Below are 20,849 nucleotides of genomic sequence, written 5' to 3'. Positions count from 1 at the left end.
AGCCATCCCCCCAGGCCTATATGGGCCCTCCACCCTACCCTGCACTGATCACATGACCCAATGTGTGTTTCCTCTCACCTGAGTTCAGGCAGCTGTTCTAGAAGCTCCAGCCTCTGGCTAAAGCCACTTGTGACCTTGACCCCTAGGAGAGCCACCAGAGAGGGGGATGCACGCCCTCCAGGCACTGGCTGCCCTGCCTGGAGGGATGGGCGAGCCCAGATACATCTCTCCCGAGGAGCTCAGAGCCACAGGGAATGTTCCGAAAAGGGGGGTGGAGTAAGTCAGAGTGTGTGGTCCAGGCCAAAGGGGTATCCTGGGCCAAGGACGTTGGTGGGAGAGCTGGGGGTCTGGTGGGAGCCGTTCATAACAGCCCTTGGGGGCACTGACTCCTCTGGGTTTGGACAGGGCAGGGCGTGGAGAGGGTGGGTGGTGGAAGGAGAGGTCGGGAGGGCCAGGAAAAGTGGTGAGGCACCCTGAAGTGTTTCAAGCAGTCAGAAGATGAAATCTGGGACTTCCCTGGTAGTCCGGTGGTTAGGACTCTGCGCTTCCACTGCAGGGGGCACGGGTTCATCCCTGGTTAGGGGAACTAAGATCCCGGATGCCCTGCAGCGTAGCCAAAAAAAAAAAAAAAATCAAACCTTTCTGGAGCCTCTGTGATTGGCCAGCCCTGGGGCATATACCTGAGAACAAGAATGATGTGACCCTGTGCCCTTGGGGGGTCACAGTACAGCGATGTTGTTTCAATTACTCTACAGTCAGTGATTTACTAAGCACAGCGTGTTCTCTCTGTGCCAGGCACTTTTTAAAAAATATATAAATTTATTTTATTTACTTTTGGCTGCGTTGGGTCTTCATTGCTGCACACGGGCTTTCTCTTGTTGCGGTGAGTGGGGGCTTCTCATCGCAGTGGCTTCTCTTGTTGCGGAGCATGGACTCTAGGCGCGCGGGCTTCAGTAGTTGTGGCTTGTGGGCTCTACAGCGCAGACTCAGTAGCTGTGGCACAAGGGCTTAATTGCTCCACGGCATGTGGGATCTTCCTTGGATCCCGCCACCAGAGAAGCCCCGGGAACCAGGTTTTTCACCGTCACAGAAGGACTTTAGAAACATGTAAAGCGGCTGGAATAAACCTTGGTGTTGAATTCGAATTAGAGATATTGGTGGGCACTCATGCGTTTAAAGACATAAGATAATATAGGGACATATTGTAACATATTACAATGAGAGAAGCAAGAAATAATGACACTGGCCTTCCCTGGTGGCGCAGAGGTTAGGAATCCGCCTGCCAATGCAGGGGACACGGGTTCGAGCCCTGGTCCGGAAAGATCCCACATGACACGGAGCAACTAAGCCCGTGCGCCACAGCTGCTGAGCCTGCGCTCTAGAGCCCCGTGAGGCACAACTACTGAAGCCTGCATGCCTAGAGCCCATGCCTAGAGCAACAAGAGAAGCCACCGCAATGAGAAGCCCGCGCACCACAAAGAAGAGTAGTCCCCGCTAGCCGCAACTAGAGAAAGCCTGCGCGCAGCAACGAAGACCCAAGCAGCCAAAAACAAATAAATAAATTTGTTTTAAAAAAAAAAAACTTAAAAAAAAAAGAAATAATGATACTGTGGTAGCAATGAGCCCACCTGGCACCCAGATCTTGGTTTCTAAATATTATTCCCCACTAAACAGAAGGAAAGCTCCTTGGAGAAAGGGTGGAGTCCAGAACTGGGGCCGGTAAAATTTCAAGAAAAAACCACTCTGGAACATCTTGTTGAGCCAATAAGGAAGGAAGTGCCAAAGATGGAATTAGAAAACAATCATCATTTAGCAATCATTATCTGATAGAAGAGACAGACATGGTGGACACCTCCGTGCCACTCCCTTTTTCCTGCCTTCATTGAGGATGTGCTGCCTGGAGCCACAGCAGCCATCTAGCTACATGAGAAAAAGGCCAAGAGAATCTAGGTCATTAACCCTAATATCATTTGACCAAATCAATGCCAGCAGCCATCCTCCTCCAGAATTCTTGTAAATAAAAATAAAACCCTCTTTGCTAACAACAGCAACAAAATTTAATTCAGGCAAGAATCATCAATGAATATTAAATCTGGTGGGTGAAGGTCTGTTGAGGAGCAGATATTTAATCAGTTTCATGGTATTTTCCAATAAGGCACTTACTGATAAGTGCAACATGAACTCATGCTGGAGAAACCTGGAAGACACCATTTAATTAATTAATTAATTTTAAAATATATATATATTTTTGATGTGGACCATTTTTATTTTATTTATTTATTTTTGGCTGCGCTGGGTCTTCCTTGTTGCGTGCGCACTTTCTCTAGCTGCGGCAAGCGGGGTCTACTCTTCGTTGCAGTGCGTGGGCTTCTCAGTGCGTTGGCTGAGCACGGGCTCTAGGCACGCGGGCTTCAGTAGTTGTGGCTCGTGGGCTCTAGAGCGCAGGCTCAGTAGCTGTGGCGCACGGGCTTTGTTGCTCCGCGGCATGTGGGAACTTCCCGGACCAGGGCTTGAACCCTTGTCCTCTGCATTGGCAGGTGGATTCTTAACCACTGAGGATGTGGACCATTTTTAAAGCCCTTATTGAATTTGTTACAATATTGCTTCGTTTTATGTTTTGGTTTTTTGGCCGCCAGGCATGTGAGATCTTAGCTCCCCGACCAGGGATGGAACCCACACCCCCTGCATTGGAAGGGAAAGTCTTAACAACTGGACCTCAGGGGAAGTCCCTGGAAGACACCGTTTTAACATAATCAGGTTAATATAATTAGGGTAGGTTATAAGTAGTGGAAGAAATCAACATTCTTTGCCTCCTGATACATGCACTGAGAACACAACATCACTTCTGTGGTTTCTGTCCTAAATGCATGTCATGAGGAAATATTAAAGAAAAGCAAATTGAGAGGCTTTCTACAAAATAACTAGCCAGTAATCTCCAAAAATATCAAGGTCATAAAAGACAAGGAAAGAACGAGGAATTGTTCCAGACTGCAGGAGACTGAATTAGACAGCAAAATACAACATGTGATCCTGGGACGGATGCTGGAGATTTAAAGAACTTTACTGAAACTCTGAATGGGATTTGGGAATTACCTGGTGATACTGGATCCATATTAATTGCCTGATTTTGAAGATCATACTGTGATTATGTGGAAGAATGTGCTTTACATAAGAAATAAACTGGGGGGCTTCCCTGGTGGCACAGTGGTTGAGAGTCCGCCTGCCGATGCAGGGGACACGGTTCGTGCCCCGGTCCGGGAAGATCCCACATGCCGCGGAGCGGCTGGGCCCGTGAGCCATGGCCGCTGAGCCTGCGCATCCGGAGCCTGTGCTCCGCAATGGGAGAGGCCACAACAGTGAGAGGCCCGAGTACCGCAAAAAAAAAAAAAAAAAAAAAAAAAGGAATAAACTGAGACTTCTCTGGTGGTGCAGTGGTTAAGAATACGCCTGCCAATGCAGGGGAAACAGGTTCAAGTCCTGGTCCGGGAAGATTCCCCCATGCTGTGGAGCAACTAAGCCTGTGCGCCACAGCTACTGAGCCTGCGTTCTAGAGTCTGCGAGTTACAACTACTGAGCCCACGTGCCACAACTACTGAAGCCTGCGTGCCTAGAGCCCGTGCTCTGCAACAAGAGAAGCCACTGCAACGAGAAGCCCGTGCACCGCAACGAAGAGTAGCCCTTGCTCGCCACAACTAGAGAAAGCCCAAGGGGAGCAATGAAGACACGACGCAGCCAAAAATAAAAATTAATTGATTAATAAATTTTAAAAAGTTAAGAAAACCAATCGGTTAAAAAAAAAAGAAAGAAAGAAACACTAGAGACTTCACTGGTGGTCCAGTGATTAAGAATCGGCCTTCCAATGCAGGGGATGTGGGTTCGATCACTGGTCAAGGAACTAAGATCCCACATGCCTCAGGGCAACTAAGCCCGTGCACCTCAACTACTGAGCCCACTTGCCACAACTAGGGAGAAGCCCGCCTGCCTCAAAGAAAGAAAGAAACACTGAAGAATTAAGGGTTAATGAGACACCATGTGTGTATCTTATACTCAAAGGATTCAAAAATGTTAACAATTGGGGAATCTGGGCAAAGTGTTTATGGGAGCTCTTGCATTCTTTCGGCAACTTTTATGTAAATTTGACATTATTTTAAGATAAAAAATTAAAAACCCAAATGCACAAAGTTGAACATTTGATGCATTTTGATCTGCAATCATTATCCTTATTGAGGATCAAATTGTCCAGTTCGTGGCCAATGGAAGCTTCTTATTGGCTCCCATTGACATTATCTCACCAGGTAATGTCTTTGATAACTCCCTTTCTGGTATATCAAGATGTGCCATTTTTGTCTGTACATTTCCTGCCCCTGACTCAGAATCAGATTTTTCCTCAGTGTTCCTGGCTTCTTTCAATTGGAAATGGTATTTAGAGACCACGATCTGGGCTTATGGGGTGCTTATTAAGAAGGTTGGTCTTTGTTTCAGACTTTTTTTCAGTGGACAGAGGTAGGAAATGTTTGCTTTTTATAAAGATAAAATATATCATGATACTCCCAATTCAAATTCAAGACCACAGGGTTTTTCTTTAATGTGATCAATCTTACATCTGTACCTCCTTCACTCCCTCTGAAAAGCTCAGTTCTTGACACCAACATAATCACTCCTTTTCTTTATCCCAGACTAAATGTGCAACAAGCTCAGAATAACAATTTTAACACCACCACCACCAATATAGTGGTATGTACAATCAAACTGTGGAGTTTTAAAGTCATTAGTTCATCTCTGCGTTGTTTTGTCACCAACTGGATACACAGGTTAATTTGTTTTATCTTATTTTTGTTTTTAGGGATATCTTATATTTAAAATTTTGTTTTAAAGTTATATAAAATATTTACATGGTTGTAAAGTCAGATATCCAAAACAAGGTACAGTTTTAAAAGTCTACCTTCTATCTTTGTCCCTTCTATTTTACCCCTTCCCTCTATAGGTAACCTTTTAAAAACTGTTATGATTTATTGTTCCTTTTTTTTTTTTTTTTTGCGGTACGCGGGCCTCTCACTGTTGTGGCCTCTCTCGTTGCGGAGCACAGGCTCCGGAAGCGCAGGCTCAGCGGCCGTGGCTCACGGGCCCAGCCGCTCCGCGGCATGTGGAATCTTCCCGGACCGGGGCACGAACCTGTGTCCCCTGCATTGGCAGGCGGACTCTCAACCACTGTGCCAGCAGGGAAGCCCTTATTGTTCCATTTTTGAAAAATGTAAGCTAGTACAGCACAGAAGAATTTGATTAAGGTAATTGAGCTGATCTACATATTCAATAAAGGCAGGGGAAGAAAGGAGTATTGAGGCCATTCTCCATCCCACCTCAAGCTCTTTGCATCCCACCTCAAGCTCTTCACCATTGTCAGTTCCATTGCTTCTTTAGGGAAATATTTTTGGACTTTCCAAATATTCCATGATATGCCTCCCTCACTCGCTATAATTTATCACCTTTGAAATTAAGAATTACATAATTGACTGCTTAATGTCTATGTCATTCCCTAGACTGAGGTCCATGAGAGCAGCAATATTTACTCAACATTGTGTCCACAGCGCCTAGCACAGTGCCTGGCTCATAATAGGCCCTCTTATTGATGCTTATTACATCTAATGAATGAATTTGTTGTATGTATGAATGAATGTGAATGATAAATAAATGATGTTGGCTTTATGCTCTTCCACGGCCCCTTAACCTCTCTAGACTTCTGTAGTTCCTCTCTGTAAAATGTAATCGGACGGTTCATCCCTCCCCCAGGATTGGCGAGAAGCCTAAGAGAGGTGACGAACACTTACAAATCCCTTCGCTAGTGTCGCGTTGAATTCTTTTTGTTTTTTTTAACATCTTTATTGGGGTATAATTGCTTTACAATGGTGTGTTAGTTTCTGCTTTATAACAAAGTGAATCAGTTATACATATACATATGTTCCCATATCTCCTCCCTCTTGCGTCTCGCTCCCTCCCACCCTCCCTCGCGTTGAATTCTGTAACGGTATCTATTAACTGGTCTTCTGCAGGTGGCGCCACGTGCCCCGCTCGTGCCCCGAGTCGGCATGGGGAGGGGCCAGAGATGGGGGCGGGGCATAGACTGGGGTGGAGCCAGGACGCAGCAGGGGCGGGGCCAGCAGCTGCGGCGCCGCCGGGCCTGTGCGGCCCAGGACGTCCCCGTCGCCTCTGGCCCCGCCTCCCAGGGCGGGAGTTCTACGGCGACTGGCCAGTGTAGGCGAGAGGCGGTCGCCATTGGTTCGTGGCGCCGTCTGCTTGGCGGGCGGTGTCCCGACGCAGGTGCCGGCCGGAGCGGAGCTAGCGGCGCTGACGAGACCGGCCGGGCCGGGACCAGGGCCGGGGCAAGCGGAGGGGCCTGCGCGGCCGCCCGGCCCGGCCGCGGATCAGGTAGGCACGGGCGGGAGGATGGGGCCGGAGGGTGCCGATCCGCGGGCCGGCCCCGAGTTTGAGGCCCGAGCCCGGCCCCCAGGCGGGACGGCCGGGCTCGGACAGTCGGCCTCAGCCTTCCCAGGGACTAGGTGATCGCAATTTCCGTCTTTGCAGAAGTCAGGAGGTCCTCTGGGGGCCGGCACACAGTAGGTGCCTCTCTGAGCCTCGGTCTCCTCATCTGTGAAACCGGGTCATCCTAGTACCAACCTAATTGGGCTGTTGGGAGGAATCAGGAGGTGGCAAATGAGGAAAGCGCTCTGCACACAGTAGGCGGTCAGTAAATGACCAGTCACCTTCCCCAACTTCCTCCTCAGAGGGGCTCTGCCAGGAAAATAGTAAATATAATGACCCAGGCACTTGGTTAGCAGAGTGCCTGCCTGTTCGTGTGTGCTCAAAACGGGATAGCCAGAATTTATAGGATTAGGTCATTTAGTCCTCTATCGACCATATTAAGTGGAAGTACTAGAAACGTTCCCTGCTATACGGATGAGGAATCAAGGCTCAGAGAGGTCAAGCCTTTTGCACAGGGCTACACAGCGAGTAATGATCAGAGCTGCGATTAGAGCCTGGCCTTCAGTGCAGGGCCATTCAAGTACTGAAGGGCATACAGGAGCCTCTCTGTGGTAAGTGAAGAGGAATGAATGCATTTGACAGGCTCCATGTTTATCCTAAAAAATAATAACAGTGAGCATTTGTTGAGTGCTTACTGTGTGCCAGGCACTGGCTGTGCCTTGTCTCATCAAACCCTACCAACAGCTCTATAAGCTGATGACGGTAATTATCAATAGAGCTAATATTTATTGACTTTCTCATATTTATGCATGTATGAGCTGGGTTTCACTGGGACCCCCATTATACAGAAGAGAAAACTGAGGCCCAGAGAGCAAAGCAGCTGGACTGAGATGACACTGTGGGGAGCTAGGGCCCTCTGACTCTTCTTCCCTTGGATTCCTGCCCTCAGAAAAAAGGAGTCTGGGTAGGTGTGGAAAGGTTGTGGTTCCCCAGCGCCACCCCAGACAAGCCTAGCCAAGGGCGAGCTTCGCTGGAGGAATTGAGCCTGGCTGCTCCTTCCCAGGAAGCCCTCAGCAGACACAGTCCACTAGCTTCATCAACTTATTTGACAAAGGAGAAAAATGAGGCCCAGAGAAGTCAAGTGTCTTGTTCCAGGACAGACAGCATTAGTAACAGAGTCAGGACTTAAAAGAACCCAGATCTCTTGAGTCCCAGACCCACCCACTGGACTAAGTTCAAATCCTGGCACTGTCCTGACTTAGCTGTGTGATCTTGGGCAAGAAGCTGCCCCTCTCTGAGCCTCAGTCTCCTCACCTGTCAAGTGGGGGTAATTATTGGACTTACGTCATAGTTTTGTTGTGAAGACTCAGTGAAATCCATCTCTCAAGCACTGGGCCAAGTTTGCTTGAGGCATTGGCTCGCTCTGCCATCCCAGCAGCCCCAGAGCTGCAGCCACCCTATCCTTGCATCCAGCCTCGAGTTTGGCCTCTTGCAAGCCCAAGCCTCTGTGCTTTGCACAGATCTCTAGCCTCTAAATATTTCTGATTCCCGTCATGGGTGCTGGCAGACCAGGGTCTGGGGGGCGGGGTCAAGAGACCTGGCTCTCCCAACCCTGCGTTTACACAGAGGAGGGGCTGAAAAATTAATGCAGGAACTCTGTACTAGACACAGGGCCAGGTGCTGGAGAGACTGATGAGTGGAAGACAGACGTGGTTAAACCAGTAGATGAAGAAATAAGAGCATTTCATGGGAATTCCCTGGCGGTCCAGTGGTTAGGACTCTGCTCTTTCACTGCTGAGGGTCCAGGTTCAATCCCTAGTCGGGGAGCTAAGATCCCACAAGCCGTGCGGCGCGACCAAAAAAGAAAAAAAGGGAAAGAAATAAGGGCATTTCAGGCCCGTAGGCAGAGAGTCTTCTGCGCTGTTCCTAAGGCCGCTGAGTCACTGGACCCCCTGGGTCTGGCCGTTGCCCGGTTCTTGGATGGATCGAGAGGGAGCCCACTGCGGCCGTATGCCTGAGCACCCTCTCCAGTAGCTGCTGACTCAGGAATAAAGGCGGCATTGGCCTCTCAAAATAAAAAGGAAAGAGCATTTCAGAGAGGGGTACATTCTGTAAGGGCAATAATGTGGACACCAATGGCACTTTGACCAGAGTGGTCAGGGAAAGCCTCTCTGGGGAGGTGACCTTTGAAGGGGACACTTATAACAACTGTTTGAGTTCAGTAAGCTTAGAACAGTACCCGGCTTGCAGTAGGTACTTAATAAACAGTAGCTGCTATTATTATTTTGGTGATTTGCAGGCCTTGCATTAGCAGATTTTACCAGTGTTTTTGTTTTTCCCTTGACAGTAAAAGAAATGATAGAACTTAATATACAGTAGCTGTGATGTTTCTTGTGATGCCCAATTACTTGCAGAAATGTGAAGGCCAATCCTTGGAGGGGCAAGAGGAGTGGATTCCCCTCTGCCTGCATTCCCTTGGGTAACCCAGCGACTTCCCTGCTGGCCTCTGAGCTGGAAATTCTGGTTGCAGGCACTCGGAAGGGACAGCAGTGTACACAACATGGCAGGCCTGGCCACTGCCCTGAGGATGTTATCTCAGTCATGCAGCCTTCCTCCCAGCCTCCTCCTGCCTCTGGGCTGACACTTGCTTATGTGGCCAACAGCAGCCCAACTATAGAGGCTCAGAAGGGCCTGCTGAGCCTGGAGGTCTTCTGGCTGAGCTGTTCAGAGACTGTTGATCTGGCAGCAGACTGTCCTGGTGCGAAAAGTTAGCCAATGACTTACACTGCTTCCCTCCCGCCCCTCTTTGGGTCTCAGAGTTTGACTGGCAAGGGTTGGTAAAAAACAATTGTGGGGGGACCTCAGCAAGTGTTTCGGGGGTCTCTGGATCATAGTTCCTAGGGACAAACGGTGGAGTATGAGACAAGTTTGGGACAGAGATCCTTAGCTCCAGAGCACCTGTATTGGCTTCAAGAGGCCTCTGTTACTTTCATGAAATTCTTCAAGGGAAACACACAAGACTCGCTGGCTGGTTCTGTGACGGAAGAAGAGCTTGCCAAGGGTTCCTTTTGTCAGGTCAGACCCTGGGGTGGGGGACAGAATCCTGCTGAAGTCTCCCACCCAGAGCAGACTCCAGATTGCTCCGGTGGCCTTTCCTTGGGGACAGAGGCATGGGTTAGAGCAGCTGCTTTGGTGGGTGGGGACAGAGACTGTCATGGTCCTCCCCAGCCTGGGCCACTTCCTTGATAGCCTGAGTTATCAAGGAGTTCAGAGCCCCACAAGAGGCCGTCAACCAGGAGGGTCAATGTGACTCACCATCCTGGTCTGCTGGGCCAAGTTTCTAGCTCAGTTCTGGCCCACTCAAAGGTGGGCGTGAGCCCAGGCCCAGCAATCCAGTCCATGGAGAACAGTCTCTACATGGTTGGCGGGCATGGTTCTGTTCCTGGAAAGCGCCAAGCACAGGGCCTGCTACACAGAAGGTGTTCAGTCACTGTTAGGTACTGTTATTATGTCTGGAAAGGTGATATTGGGGGTGACCTGCATGCTTTGCAGGCTGGGCCGGGCTGGCCTTTCTTAGGAGGGTCAGAGGTAATATAATCAAGCCCCTGAGACGTGCCAGGCCTGGGCTGAGCTGCATGTGTGACCTTATTGAATCCTCACAGCCCCCTCCAAAGCCCCATTGTATAGATTGGGCAACCGAGGCTCAGAGAGCTGGATTCGGTGTGTGGCTTGCTAACCTTGCCCTTAATCTTCCTGCCGGCCTCTCCCCAGGCTCCTGGGACCATGGGCCTCGGGCCCTGAGGACGCGGGGCTCCCTGTGGCCATGACGACGGGTGACTGCTGTCACCTCCCTGGCTCCCTGTGCGACTGCTCCGACAGCCCCGCCTTCTCCAAGGTCGTGGAGGCCACGGGCCTTGGGCCACCCCAGTATGTGGCACAGGTGACATCAAGGGACGGCCGGCTCCTCTCAACTGTCATCCGGGCCTTGGACACACCGAGGTTAGTGGTGGCCAAGCAGGGATCTTTGCCTTCACTCACTTCGCTCTCGGGCCCAAGGGATTTCCTCCCAGCCCTCCCTGGGGTCAGAAATCCAACTGCGGGAATCCCCTGGTGGTCCAGTGGTTAGGGCTTGGTGCTTTCACTGCCGGGGCCTGGGTTCGATCTCTGGTCGGGGAACTAAGATCCCACTAGCCGCGGGCCAGAAAAAAAAACAAAAAAGAAATACAGCCACCTAGAGGGGCCAGGTGGGCAAATAAACCAGTAATCACCACCTGGAAACTGGCTAGCCAGGTCTGATTCTTCATGAAAAGCAGAAACTCCAGATTACTGGGTGAAATCTGAAGGTCCAATGTTGATGAGTAGCTCACGTCTTGGGGAGGCTGCTTGAGGAAATGGCTGGCTGTGGACTCAGGGTGCCTGGGCTCAGGTCCTGAGTAGAAGCCTCTCTCCCTGTACAACCTGGGAAGAGTTGCTTCACCCCCGTATCTCTAAACTGGGGACGCCTTCCTCACTGGGTTGTTTTGAGAGTACGTGGCCGTGGTCCACATAAAGTGCCCGCAAGGGGCTTTGCCACCTCCTAAGCAGTTGATAAATGTATTTAAACCTCAGTGCCAGCCTTCCAGACCCACGTGTGAGCTGAGTCTGCCTGGTTCACCAACTTGTCACCAGTTCCAAGGAAAAGAGATTTAAGGAAACCCCACACAAATTTAAATCCACTTTAACTCGTTAAGATTTAATCTGGCCACCAGTTTTTCAAGTTTAATGTATTTTCATGATGTTTACTTGAGACAATTTAATTCATAAGCTTCTCTTTCCAATTTTTTTTATTGTTACGATATAACACAATTTAGCTTCTTGGCCATTTTATTTTTATTTAATTTATTTATTTTATTTATTTATCTTTGGCTGTGTTGGGTCTTCGTTGCTGCACGCAGGCTTTCTCTAGTTGTGGCAAGCAGGGGCTACTCTTCCTTGCGGTGCGCGGGCTTCTCATTGTGGTGGCTTCTCTTGTTGCAGAGCATGGACTCTAGGTGCGCAGCTTCAGTAGCTGTGGCGTGCAGACTCAGTAGTCGTGGCTCGTGGGCTCTAGAGCGCAGGCTCAGTAGTTGTGGCGCACGGGCTTAGTTGCTCTGTGGCATGTGGGTTCTTCCCGGACCAGGGCTCGAACCCGTGTGCCCTGCGTTCGCAGGCGGATTCTTAACCACTGCGCCACCAGGGAAGCCCTCTTGGCCATTTAAAAGTGTACAGTTCAGTGGCTTTAAGTACATTCACAGTGTTGTGCAACCATCACCACCATTCAACCCCATAACTGTTTTGATCTTGCAAAACTGAAACTCTGTCCTCATTAGACACTCACTCCCCAGCCCCCGGCCCCCACCATCTACTTTCTGTCTCTGTGGATCTGACTCCTGTAGGGACCCCCTGTGAGTGGAATCAGACAGTATTTGTCCTTTTGTGACGGCTTCTTTCACTGAGCATCATGTCTCTAGGGTTCATCTGTGTTGTAGCAGGTGTCAGAGTCAATTCATAAGCTTTTCATTCAAAACATAAAAAGAAGCAGATGGAAGCCTTGCAGTGCTTTGGAGGGAGCCCACTGCCAGTCACCCTGTAAGTCTTTGCCTGGCATCACTTCTTTCAGGAAGCCTTGCCTAAGCCCAGATGAGATTGGCGTTCTCCTTCTGGGCTTCCTCCAGGGTCTTGGTTTTTATGTCTGCATCTCCATCAGACCCCCTGAAGTCAGGACAGGGTCTGTGCTGCTTGAGCCAGGCTGGGAGCAAGGGGACCCTTGGTGGGCCCAGGGGCCTCCTAGCCAGAGCTGCCGGGGTGGGGGGCAGGGAGGAAGTCTCCCTCCATGGGGTTCCTGGGGGCCACTGAGTGAGTTGACGTCACCTTGCCCCACCCTCCCTTTTTACACCTGGGGAAACCGAGTCCCAGAGGGAGCTGGACCCCTGCCAGTGTCACTGAGCAGAGCTGAGGCTTGAACCTAGGGCTCCCCCTTGGGTGTGGGGGGCAGGAGGAGAAGCCTGTTCGGTCCCATCAGCCTCCCCTGCAGCCCTCAGAGACCCAGGCAAGCAGCGGTACCAGAGCGGCCCCTCCGCGGGCAGCTGGTGGTCAGGACAGCTCTGCCCACTGAGACCGACCGCAGGGCCCTCCTGATCTGCCCCTCTGCCATTTTTTATTTTTTTGGCTGGATTGTATGGTAGTGCTATTTTTTTTTTAATTTTTAAATTTTTTATATAATTTTTAAAGGTTACAGTCCATTTACAGTTATTACAAAATATTGGCTCTATTCCCGGTGCTGTACAAGACATCCCTGTAACCTATCTGACACCCAATAGTTCGTACCTCCCGCTTCCCGACCCTCATGTTGCCCTTCTCCTCCCTCTCCCCTCTGGTAACCACTAGTTTGTTCTCTATATCTCTGAGTCTGCTTTTTGTGTTGTTATACTCACTAGTTTCTTGTATTTTTTAGATTCCACACATAAGCATATAGTAATTGTCTTTCTCTGTCAGATTCATTTCACTCAGCATAACACCCTCCAAGTCCATCCATGTTGCTGCAAATGGCAAAATTTCGTTCTTTTTGACGGCTGTCTCTTCTGCCTTTTTGTTTTGTTTTGGTTTTGGGCTGCACCGTGAGGCATGTGGGATCTTAATTCCCCGGCTAGGGATCGAACCCGTACTCCCTGCAGTGGAAGCACGGAGTCTTAACCACTGGACCGCCAGGGAAGTCCCCCCTCTGCCTTTTTTTTTTTTTTTTCTTGCCGTACGCGGGCCTCCCACTGTTGTGGCCTCTCCCGCTGTGGAGCACAGGCTCCAGATGCGCAGGCTCAGCGGCCATGGCTCACGGGCCCAGCTGCTCCGTGGCACGTGGGATCTTCCCATACCGGGGCACGAGCCCGCGTCCCCTGCATCGGCAGGCGGACTCTCAACCACTGCGCCACCAGGGAAGCCCCCCTCTGCCTTTTGATGCAGCTCAATCCCAACTTGCCCAGACTGAAGGCCAGGGCAGAACAACCCTTCCTAGAGAGAGGGCTGCTGTTTTCCCAGAGGGTTGTCATCATCCAGGGATGGGGCCCTCTTTACAGCCTCCTGGCCGATCTCCCCAGGAGGAAATGAGGATCCTCCACTGCCACTGCTGGGAGGTGCTGGGATCGGCAGAGGCCACACAAGCAGGTCACTGTCCCCCTCCTTCTCTTCACTCACCCTGTAACTCCTCCTCCCAGCCAGCCTGTGCCATCTGGGAGCAGCAAGGGTGGGGCTGAAAGATACTGTCCCCAGCACCTGGCTGGTTCCATGACCATAAAATCAAGCCTTCCATTTCACTTCAGAGGAGACCCTGATTCCTGGGGGCGCATGGCACCCCAAGTGGGGCAGAAAGTTCTGGACCCTGAAACCTTCAGAGGACAAAGAGGAAGGCCCAGGAGGTATCTCCAGGCCCCAGGACAATCCACAAAGGCTCAAGGCTTGAGGGCCAGCACCTGGGGCCCCTCTGGCCTCTGTGAGGCATCCATTCTCTCCACCCCCTGGTCTGTGAGCCAGGCCCTCCTGGAAGCTGCCCTGAGCATTTCCACACCCCCCAGCCCTTCCACCTGGCCTCCTCCCGCTGCCCGATTCCCCATGGCTTCCATTTCCATCTCCCTTCTGCCCATGGAGCATGCTCTGGTCAGCTCCACTGGGATCCGTGGATGTCTCACCCGCTCCCCCGTCCCATCTCCTCCTCAACTGTATCATTTGCATAATTTTCCTCCCAGAATTTTGGGAGTAAAGCCCATTTCTCTTGCCCTACTACCGGTGGCAGGCAGCCTAGTGGCTCAGAGTATACAGGCCTGGAGTGACTTCCTGGGTTCCAATCCCAGCTGTGCCCGACGACTGGCTGTGTGACTTCTGCACAAACAGGTTAACCCCTCGATGCCTCAGTTTCCCTGTCTGTAAAACAGGGGCAAAAAGAGCACCTTCCTCCCCGGCTCCCTGTGAGAATGAGAAAAATTAACCCAGATGTTGCCCTCCAAATTGTGCATGGAACCTCATCAGTGCTCAATCATAAATCAGTGTGTGCTTTGTTTTCTTGTGTTTTGTTTTCTCTGAACTTGCACCTCTGAAGTAGGGTTCTTCAGGGACAAACCCCAAAACCGACGTGGCTCTCCCTCAAGGTCCTCGTCACTTCCACTTCCCGGCTTGGTTTCCGGAGCAGGGATCCCTTTCCTGTTCACTTGATGTGTGTGGGGAGTGTGGGAGCAGAGGGGAGCCGGGCATGCCCTTTTGACCTTGGAGGAAAAAGTAGCAGCCCAGGCACAGGATTGAGGACCAGAAAGCAGACCTGAGGGGTCAGCTCAGCTCTTGGGTTTCAAAGCAGCCAGGCCCCGTCCCACAGCAGGAGACACTGAGAAAAGGATAGAAAGTTTCTGAGGGGAAACTGGCGTTATCTGGAAAACAGCTCTCCTGCTCCGCCTCCTCCGTGTGTTCCCGCAGTCCTCTCTCTGGGCAGAAATGTCTGGAAAACAATGACTCATGTGCTGGACAGCCGCTGGGGCCACCAAGGCCACGCCCCTGGCCCTGAGCTGCCCCAGGAAGGACCCAGCATCCCCAGAGACCAAGCTGGGGCCGAGACTTCCCTGAAGCAGCTTCCTGCAGACGCTTTTTATGTCTGTTTTCCGAGCCTCACTAGAGCAGAAGAGCCAGGGAGCTCTTCTCCCTGGACGCACAGGTTTCTTAGGTAGCATGGCCTTCAGGTGCGGCTGGATCCAGAGCTTCTGATGGTGTCCTTGAGACTCTGCTTCTCCTTATCTCTTGGCTCCACCTTCCTCTGTTTCCCTCTGTTTTGGCATCATTTACAGACTCCATGTGGGGACCAGGCTGCTGCCAGCAGCTCCAGACTTACATCAGCCATGCTGCCTGTAGTTCTGGAGTTTAGGGGGAAAAAAAAAAAAAAAAAGAATTTCAGGAATCAATTCCCAGTGGCTCTGATTGCATCACACATGCTGTTCCCTGAATCGGCCCCTGTGACCAGGGACGTGTGGTGTTTTGATTGGTCAGGCCTGAGGTCATTAGGGGTGTCGTCTTGAGGACCAAGAGTTGAGAGTGGATTGGTTGCCCAGTACAATCATGGTGGCATTGTAGGAGAAGGAGGAGTGGACGCTGGGCAGGCAGGTACAAGTGATGCTCACCCTGGGCTGAAAAAGGTGCCACGGGAAACTTGGGGAGGGAGCACATCACTCCACCTGTGGGAGTCTGTGAAGACTTCCCAAGGGGAAGGATATTTGGAGCCGGGCATTGAAGGATGAGAAGGAGTTTGCCAAGTAGCAGCATATAGGGGTGATGCTGAGCTTGTGATCCAGTGCATGTGAAGTAGGCATAGACAGGAAACTTGATCGTTACTCATGTGTCCCATCTCTGTGTCTAGCGATGGTCCATTCTGCAGGATCTGCCATGAGGGAGCGAATGGGGAGAGCTTGCTGTCTCCATGTGGTTGCACCGGCACACTGGGCGCTGTGCACAAGAGCTGTCTGGAGAGATGGCTTTCCTCATCCAATACCAGCTACTGCGAGCTGTGCCACACGGAGTTTGCAGTGGAGAAGAGGCCCCGGCCCCTCACAGAGGTATGCTTGGGAGTCTGAGGTTGGAGTGTGCAGAGGGGAAGAAGGTAGGCGTGGGGCAGGAGGAGGGAATTGCCCTGGAGGATCCTGGGGGGCTGGGGAAGCAGCTTCTCTATAGGGAGGAACCTTTCTCCTGTCCCCAGGGTCAGTTCTGCTGATGGGGGTGGGGAACCGGGCCTGAGATTCCAGACCTGACAGACCCTGTGCCTCCTCCCTGTTTTGATCACTTCAGGTGACCCTAAGGCTTAGACCTGAGGAATGAGAAGGGAGTGCCCAACCTGAGGAAGGGCAGTCCTGGCAGAGGGCACAGCAAGTGCAAAGGCTCTGAGGCCAGGAGAAGCTTGGTGTTTTTGACAAAGCCCACGTGGCTGGAGTGGAGCTAGTTAAAGGAGGAGGAGAGTGGCCCAGAAGGAGGGGTAGTGACCTTGCCGGGGGGCTTTGTGGGCCAAGCCTGGGAGCTTAGACTGTAGCCTGAGTGTGCTGGGTGGGGGTTGAGATGGGATATTCCCAGGCATGACGGGAGCCACATGGCTTTCCAGAGCATTGCTGGTTGCCCGGGTGCCCTCCAGGCTCCTCTCTGCCCAGCTTGGCTTGGCATGGGGCAGCTGAGAGCTGCAGGGGGATGTCACTGTGCCGAGGTGTGGGCTCCTGGAAATGCCCCTGGCCCACCCGGGACATTGGGCTCTTAGGAGAACAGTTGGAGGGAGAGCCAGCCTGCCTGCACCGCTGCCCCCGACACGCTCCCACCCCAGTGCCTTTGCACATGCTCTTTCTGCAGCCTCGAGCGCTGTCCCCCCCATTCTTCACCAGGGCCCTTCTGCTCATTTGGTTCTCTGTGGTGCCACCTCCTCGGCATAGCCTTCCCCATCCGGATCATTCACCCTGTTTCATGCCTCCCCCGACTAGCATGGGAGCTATGGGCAGGGACTTTTTCCTGCCATCAACTGTGGCAGGCAGTGTAGTATAGAGGCCAAGACGCACAGGTCCTGGGACAAGACTTCCTGGGCTCCAGTCCTGGCTTTGTGGACGACTAGCCATATGAGTTTGCACAAATGGGTCAGCCTCTCTGTGCCCTCAGTTTCCCCCATCTATAAAACAAGGTCATGGGACTTCCCTGGCGGTCCAGGGGTTAAGACTCCATGCTTCCACTGCAGGGGGCATGCGTCTGATCCCCTGCATGGCCAAAAAAACCAAAGAACCAAAAAACAAAAAACAGGGGCAGAAGTGCCCCGCACCTATCCGGGCCTGGCCTGTCATCGTCATCGTCTCCATAAATATTTGAAAGAAGGAATGAACGCAGGGAGGTGCCAGGCAGGAGGCTGGTCCTGCAGGGCCCAGTGATGAAGATGGGCATCAGCAGAAGGGGCGGAGGGCCTGGCGGTCCTGCACCCCATCCCCCCGCAGAGGCTCGAGGGAGGGCGGTGCATGACGATCTCTCTCAGCGGCTCCCCCTCCCTTCTTCCCCGCAGTGGCTGAAGGACCCAGGGCCTCGGACAGAGAAGAGGACACTGTGCTGCGACATGGTGTGCTTCCTGTTCATCACGCCTCTGGCCGCGATCTCAGGCTGGCTGTGCCTGCGTGGGGCCCAGGACCACCTCAGGCTCCATAGCCGGCTGGAGGCGGTGGGGCTCATCGCCCTCACCATTGCTCTCTTTACCATCTACGTCCTCTGGACGCTGGTGAGTGGCTGCCTGCCACAGAGCAGGCATCTGCGAGCAGTCAGGCCCGGGGTTTGGTCAGTGGCTTGGAGGGGGTAGGGGGCGCCCTGCCTGCCCCGGTTTGTGGCTGGCCCTCGGGTGGAAGCAATTCCCAGCATCTCATGGAGCTCCAGATTCCAAGCTGGTCCAAGGTCCAGGGAGCCAGGCGTGAACCTTCTGCCCCAAGGATACAAGGGCACGTGATCACCTCTGCTGAGTGCAGGCCCTGCCAGCCACGAGCTCCACCAAGACTGTACTGGCGGTGGAGGGCGGGTGAGGGGGTTGGGGGGGGAGAGGCAGAGGGACACCAAAAGGCTGCGGAAGAAAGAGTAGGAGAAAGAGAGACAGAGAGAGAGGACCATCAAGAGACAGAGAAGGGACTTCCCTGGCGGTCCAGTGGTTAAGACTCCACGCTTGCACTGCAGGGGGCATGGGTTGATCCATGGTCCGGGAACTAAGATCGATCGCCCCACACGGGGGTGGGGTGGGTGCTGAGAGAGAAAACGACTGGGGTTGAGAGAGAGGGAGTGTAGTGGGGTGTTGTCCCCGGCTTCTGGCAGGCATGAGAACCCTCACTCAGAGAGGAAAGGTCCCCAGAGTCTGGCCCCTCAGACAGAACCACTGGCCTCCAGCTGTGGGGCACTCCCTCCTCAAGAATTGTTTCCCAGCACATCCACCAAGCAGGTTTTTTTTTTTTTTTTGTGGTAGCGGGCCTCTCACTGTTGTGGCCTCTCCCGTTGCGGAGCACAGGCTCCGGACGCGCAGGCTCAGCGGCCATGGCTCACAGGCCCAGCCACTCCGCGGCATGCGGGATCCTCCCGGACCAGGGCACGAACCCGTGTCCCCTGCATTGGCAGGCGGACTCTCAACCACTGCGCCACCAGGGAAGCCCCAAGCAGGTTTTTTAATACAAGTAGGATGAAATCATAGGTCCTGCTTTGCAGTCTGCTTGTTTTCACTTTGCTAATGTCCTTTAAAAAAAAAAAAAGGCAGCCACCCAACAATCCTTGATTGTATGGGCATGCTGTATTTTTTTAACTAATCCCTTTTGATGGACACTGGGATCATTTCCAATGTTTTTTTTTTGTTGGTTTGTTTTTTTGTTTCCCTTCTTTTTTTTGCCGTTATAAACTGTGTTTTGGATGCCACCTGTGCAAATGTTTCTTGGAACTGGCTTGGTTAAAGAGTATGAACCTTTGACATTTATTGGAAAAAAAAAGTTTTTTTTTTTTAATAGATTTGACTCATTAGAGCAGTTTGAGGTTAAACAGCAAAATGGAGCATAAAGTACAGAGTTCTCCAAAATCCTCCCCCACACCTGCAGAGCCTCCTCCACGATCAGCAGGGCACCAGAGCAGTGCATTTATCACAGTCGATGAACCAACACTGACACATCATCACCCCCAGCCCATAGTTTACATTAGGGGTTCACTCTTGGTGTTGAACAATTTGTGGGTTTAGACAAATGTATAATGACAGGTATCCACCATTAGAGTGTCATACAGAGTATTTTCACTGCCCTAAAACCCCTGTGTGATCCTCCGGTTCATCGCTCCCTCCCCCAAGCCCTGCTAACCACTGCTTCTCTTACTGTCTCCATAGTTTTGCCTTTTCCAGAATGTCCTATAGTTGGAATCATGCAGTCTATAGCCTTTTCAGTGAAAGCACCGAGTCCTAACCACTGGACCACCAGGGAATTCCCTGTAGCCTTTTCAGATCTGCTTCTTTCCCTTAGTCATATGCATTTAAGCTTCCTCCATGTGTTTTCATGACTTGATAGCTCATTTCGTTTTGGTGCCAAATAACATTCCATCGTCTGGATGTCCCACAGTTTATTTATCCACTTACCCACTGAAGGACATCTTAGTTGCTTCCACATTTTGGCAGTTATGATCCATTGACGTTTGGCCCCTTCCAAGAGGCTTTATCACTTCACTGCCACCCTCTGAGAGACAGAAGGGGACCCCCCCCCTTCCACACACACACACACAGACTCTCTCACCTTTGCAGGGCCCTCAGTGCTGGTGGGGAGGTTCCCCAGGTGAGGGAATGGGTGTGTGTGCACTGTCTGTGTGAGAAATGCCTGGATGCTGCCCCTGCTTCTGCAAGCAGGAGCCTGGTCCTGGTTAGGTCGAGGCAGATGCCTCAGGGGCCCGCTTTTCCTCTCTTGGGGGTAGAGGCTGGATGGCCAGAGGCTGGCCCTCCCACTCATCTCCACCCTGCCCTGCAGGTCTCATTCCGCTACCATTGCCAGCTGTACTCCGAGTGGAGAAGGACCAACCAGAAAGTGCGCCTGAAGATCCGGGCCACCGATGGCCCCGAAGGCACCCAGCACTCCTCTCTGGCAGCTGGGCTCCTGAAGAAGGTGGCAGAGGAGACGCCTGTGTGAAGGCCGGGCTGGCAGGGCCAGAGGCAGCTGGCGATGCCCTGGTGTTTGGAAGGACAGAAACTGCCCGACACTTCCGCACAGCTGGAATGCTTCTTAGGCCAAGAGATGCCAAAGTGGAGCTGATTCCGTGATTCCCGTGTGAAGCTATTCTCAGATCGTTTTGCACACTCTTACACACGAGGAGAACAGACGGACGTGGTCCCGAGCTTCGGATGGAGCAGGCACCCTGATCTCATTCTGAGGTCTACCTGGCCCCTCCTGGGCCAGCAGCCATGGCCAGAGGCGAGTCGCGGGCACCCATCGAGCTGGGAGGTTCCGCAAGCTTCTTGCACTTTTCTGCACCTGGCAGGCTCACATTCCCGGCACCCTCAACTTTATAAAGTTGCACCGTGTTTCAAAACCCACCCCCCTACCCCACCCCACCCCCAATGAATAAAAGGAGCCCTTGCTGGACAAAACGGACCTGTCAGTCACGTTTCTGAGGCCTCAAAGTGAGGGCACGGGGACCGAGGGGAGTCAGGACCACACAGAGGTAACAGCAGCAACAACCAATGCTCTCAGCTGGTTTGAGGGATCACAGGGCTAGAAGCAAAGTGCGAGTTTTCAAGTGAAGAGCAGGTAGCAAGGCTATGTATTAAATGATTTAAAATAAATATACATAAGAATAGTGTCTACTTCCTGTGTGTCTCC

At 52.0% G+C, this 20,849-nt stretch overlaps 2 protein-coding genes across 14 annotated transcripts in view; both read left to right on the top strand.

Annotated features, from left to right (window-relative positions):
• The window catches only part of HNRNPM (heterogeneous nuclear ribonucleoprotein M), a 186,808-nt gene that overhangs the window by 112,427 nt on the left and 53,532 nt on the right, over window positions 1-20,849 (top strand). The window lies entirely within an intron of this gene.
• On the top strand, window positions 6,267-20,617 carry MARCHF2 (membrane associated ring-CH-type finger 2). 2 transcript variants are annotated; one of them, XM_067733916.1, is made up of 6 exons: window positions 6,267-6,423; window positions 10,249-10,476; window positions 13,809-13,904; window positions 15,881-16,076; window positions 17,543-17,752; window positions 20,001-20,617. In XM_067733916.1, the coding sequence occupies exons 2-6, from the start codon at window positions 10,301-10,303 to the stop codon at window positions 20,157-20,159; spliced, it is 837 nt and encodes a 278-aa protein (XP_067590017.1). In that variant the 5' UTR covers window positions 6,267-6,423; window positions 10,249-10,300; the 3' UTR covers window positions 20,160-20,617. The 2 variants fall into 2 exon arrangements, with proteins under 2 accessions (XP_067590017.1, XP_067590018.1); XM_067733917.1 differs by lacking the exon at window positions 13,809-13,904 and having other exon boundaries at window positions 6,268-6,423.

This window comes from Pseudorca crassidens, chromosome 3 (assembly GCF_039906515.1).
Source record: "Pseudorca crassidens isolate mPseCra1 chromosome 3, mPseCra1.hap1, whole genome shotgun sequence".
Classification (NCBI taxonomy): domain Eukaryota; kingdom Metazoa; phylum Chordata; class Mammalia; order Artiodactyla; family Delphinidae; genus Pseudorca; species Pseudorca crassidens.
Note: the sequence above shows the minus strand (reverse complement) of the source record. Positions and strands in the feature narration are given on the sequence as shown.

What these genes read in the sequence shown, in the direction of transcription:
- MARCHF2 (XM_067733916.1), top strand. Translation starts at nt 10,301, where the DNA reads ATGACGACGGGTGACTGCTGTCACCTCCCTGGCTCCCTGTGCGACTGC. An exon ending in CAAAGAGGAAGGCCCAGGAG is followed by an intron (nt 13,905 to 15,880) that starts GTATCTCCAGGC and finishes CTCTGTGTCTAG; the next exon opens with CGATGGTCCATTCTGCAGGA. An exon ending in TCTACGTCCTCTGGACGCTG is followed by an intron (nt 17,753 to 20,000) that starts GTGAGTGGCTGC and finishes CCTGCCCTGCAG; the next exon opens with GTCTCATTCCGCTACCATTG.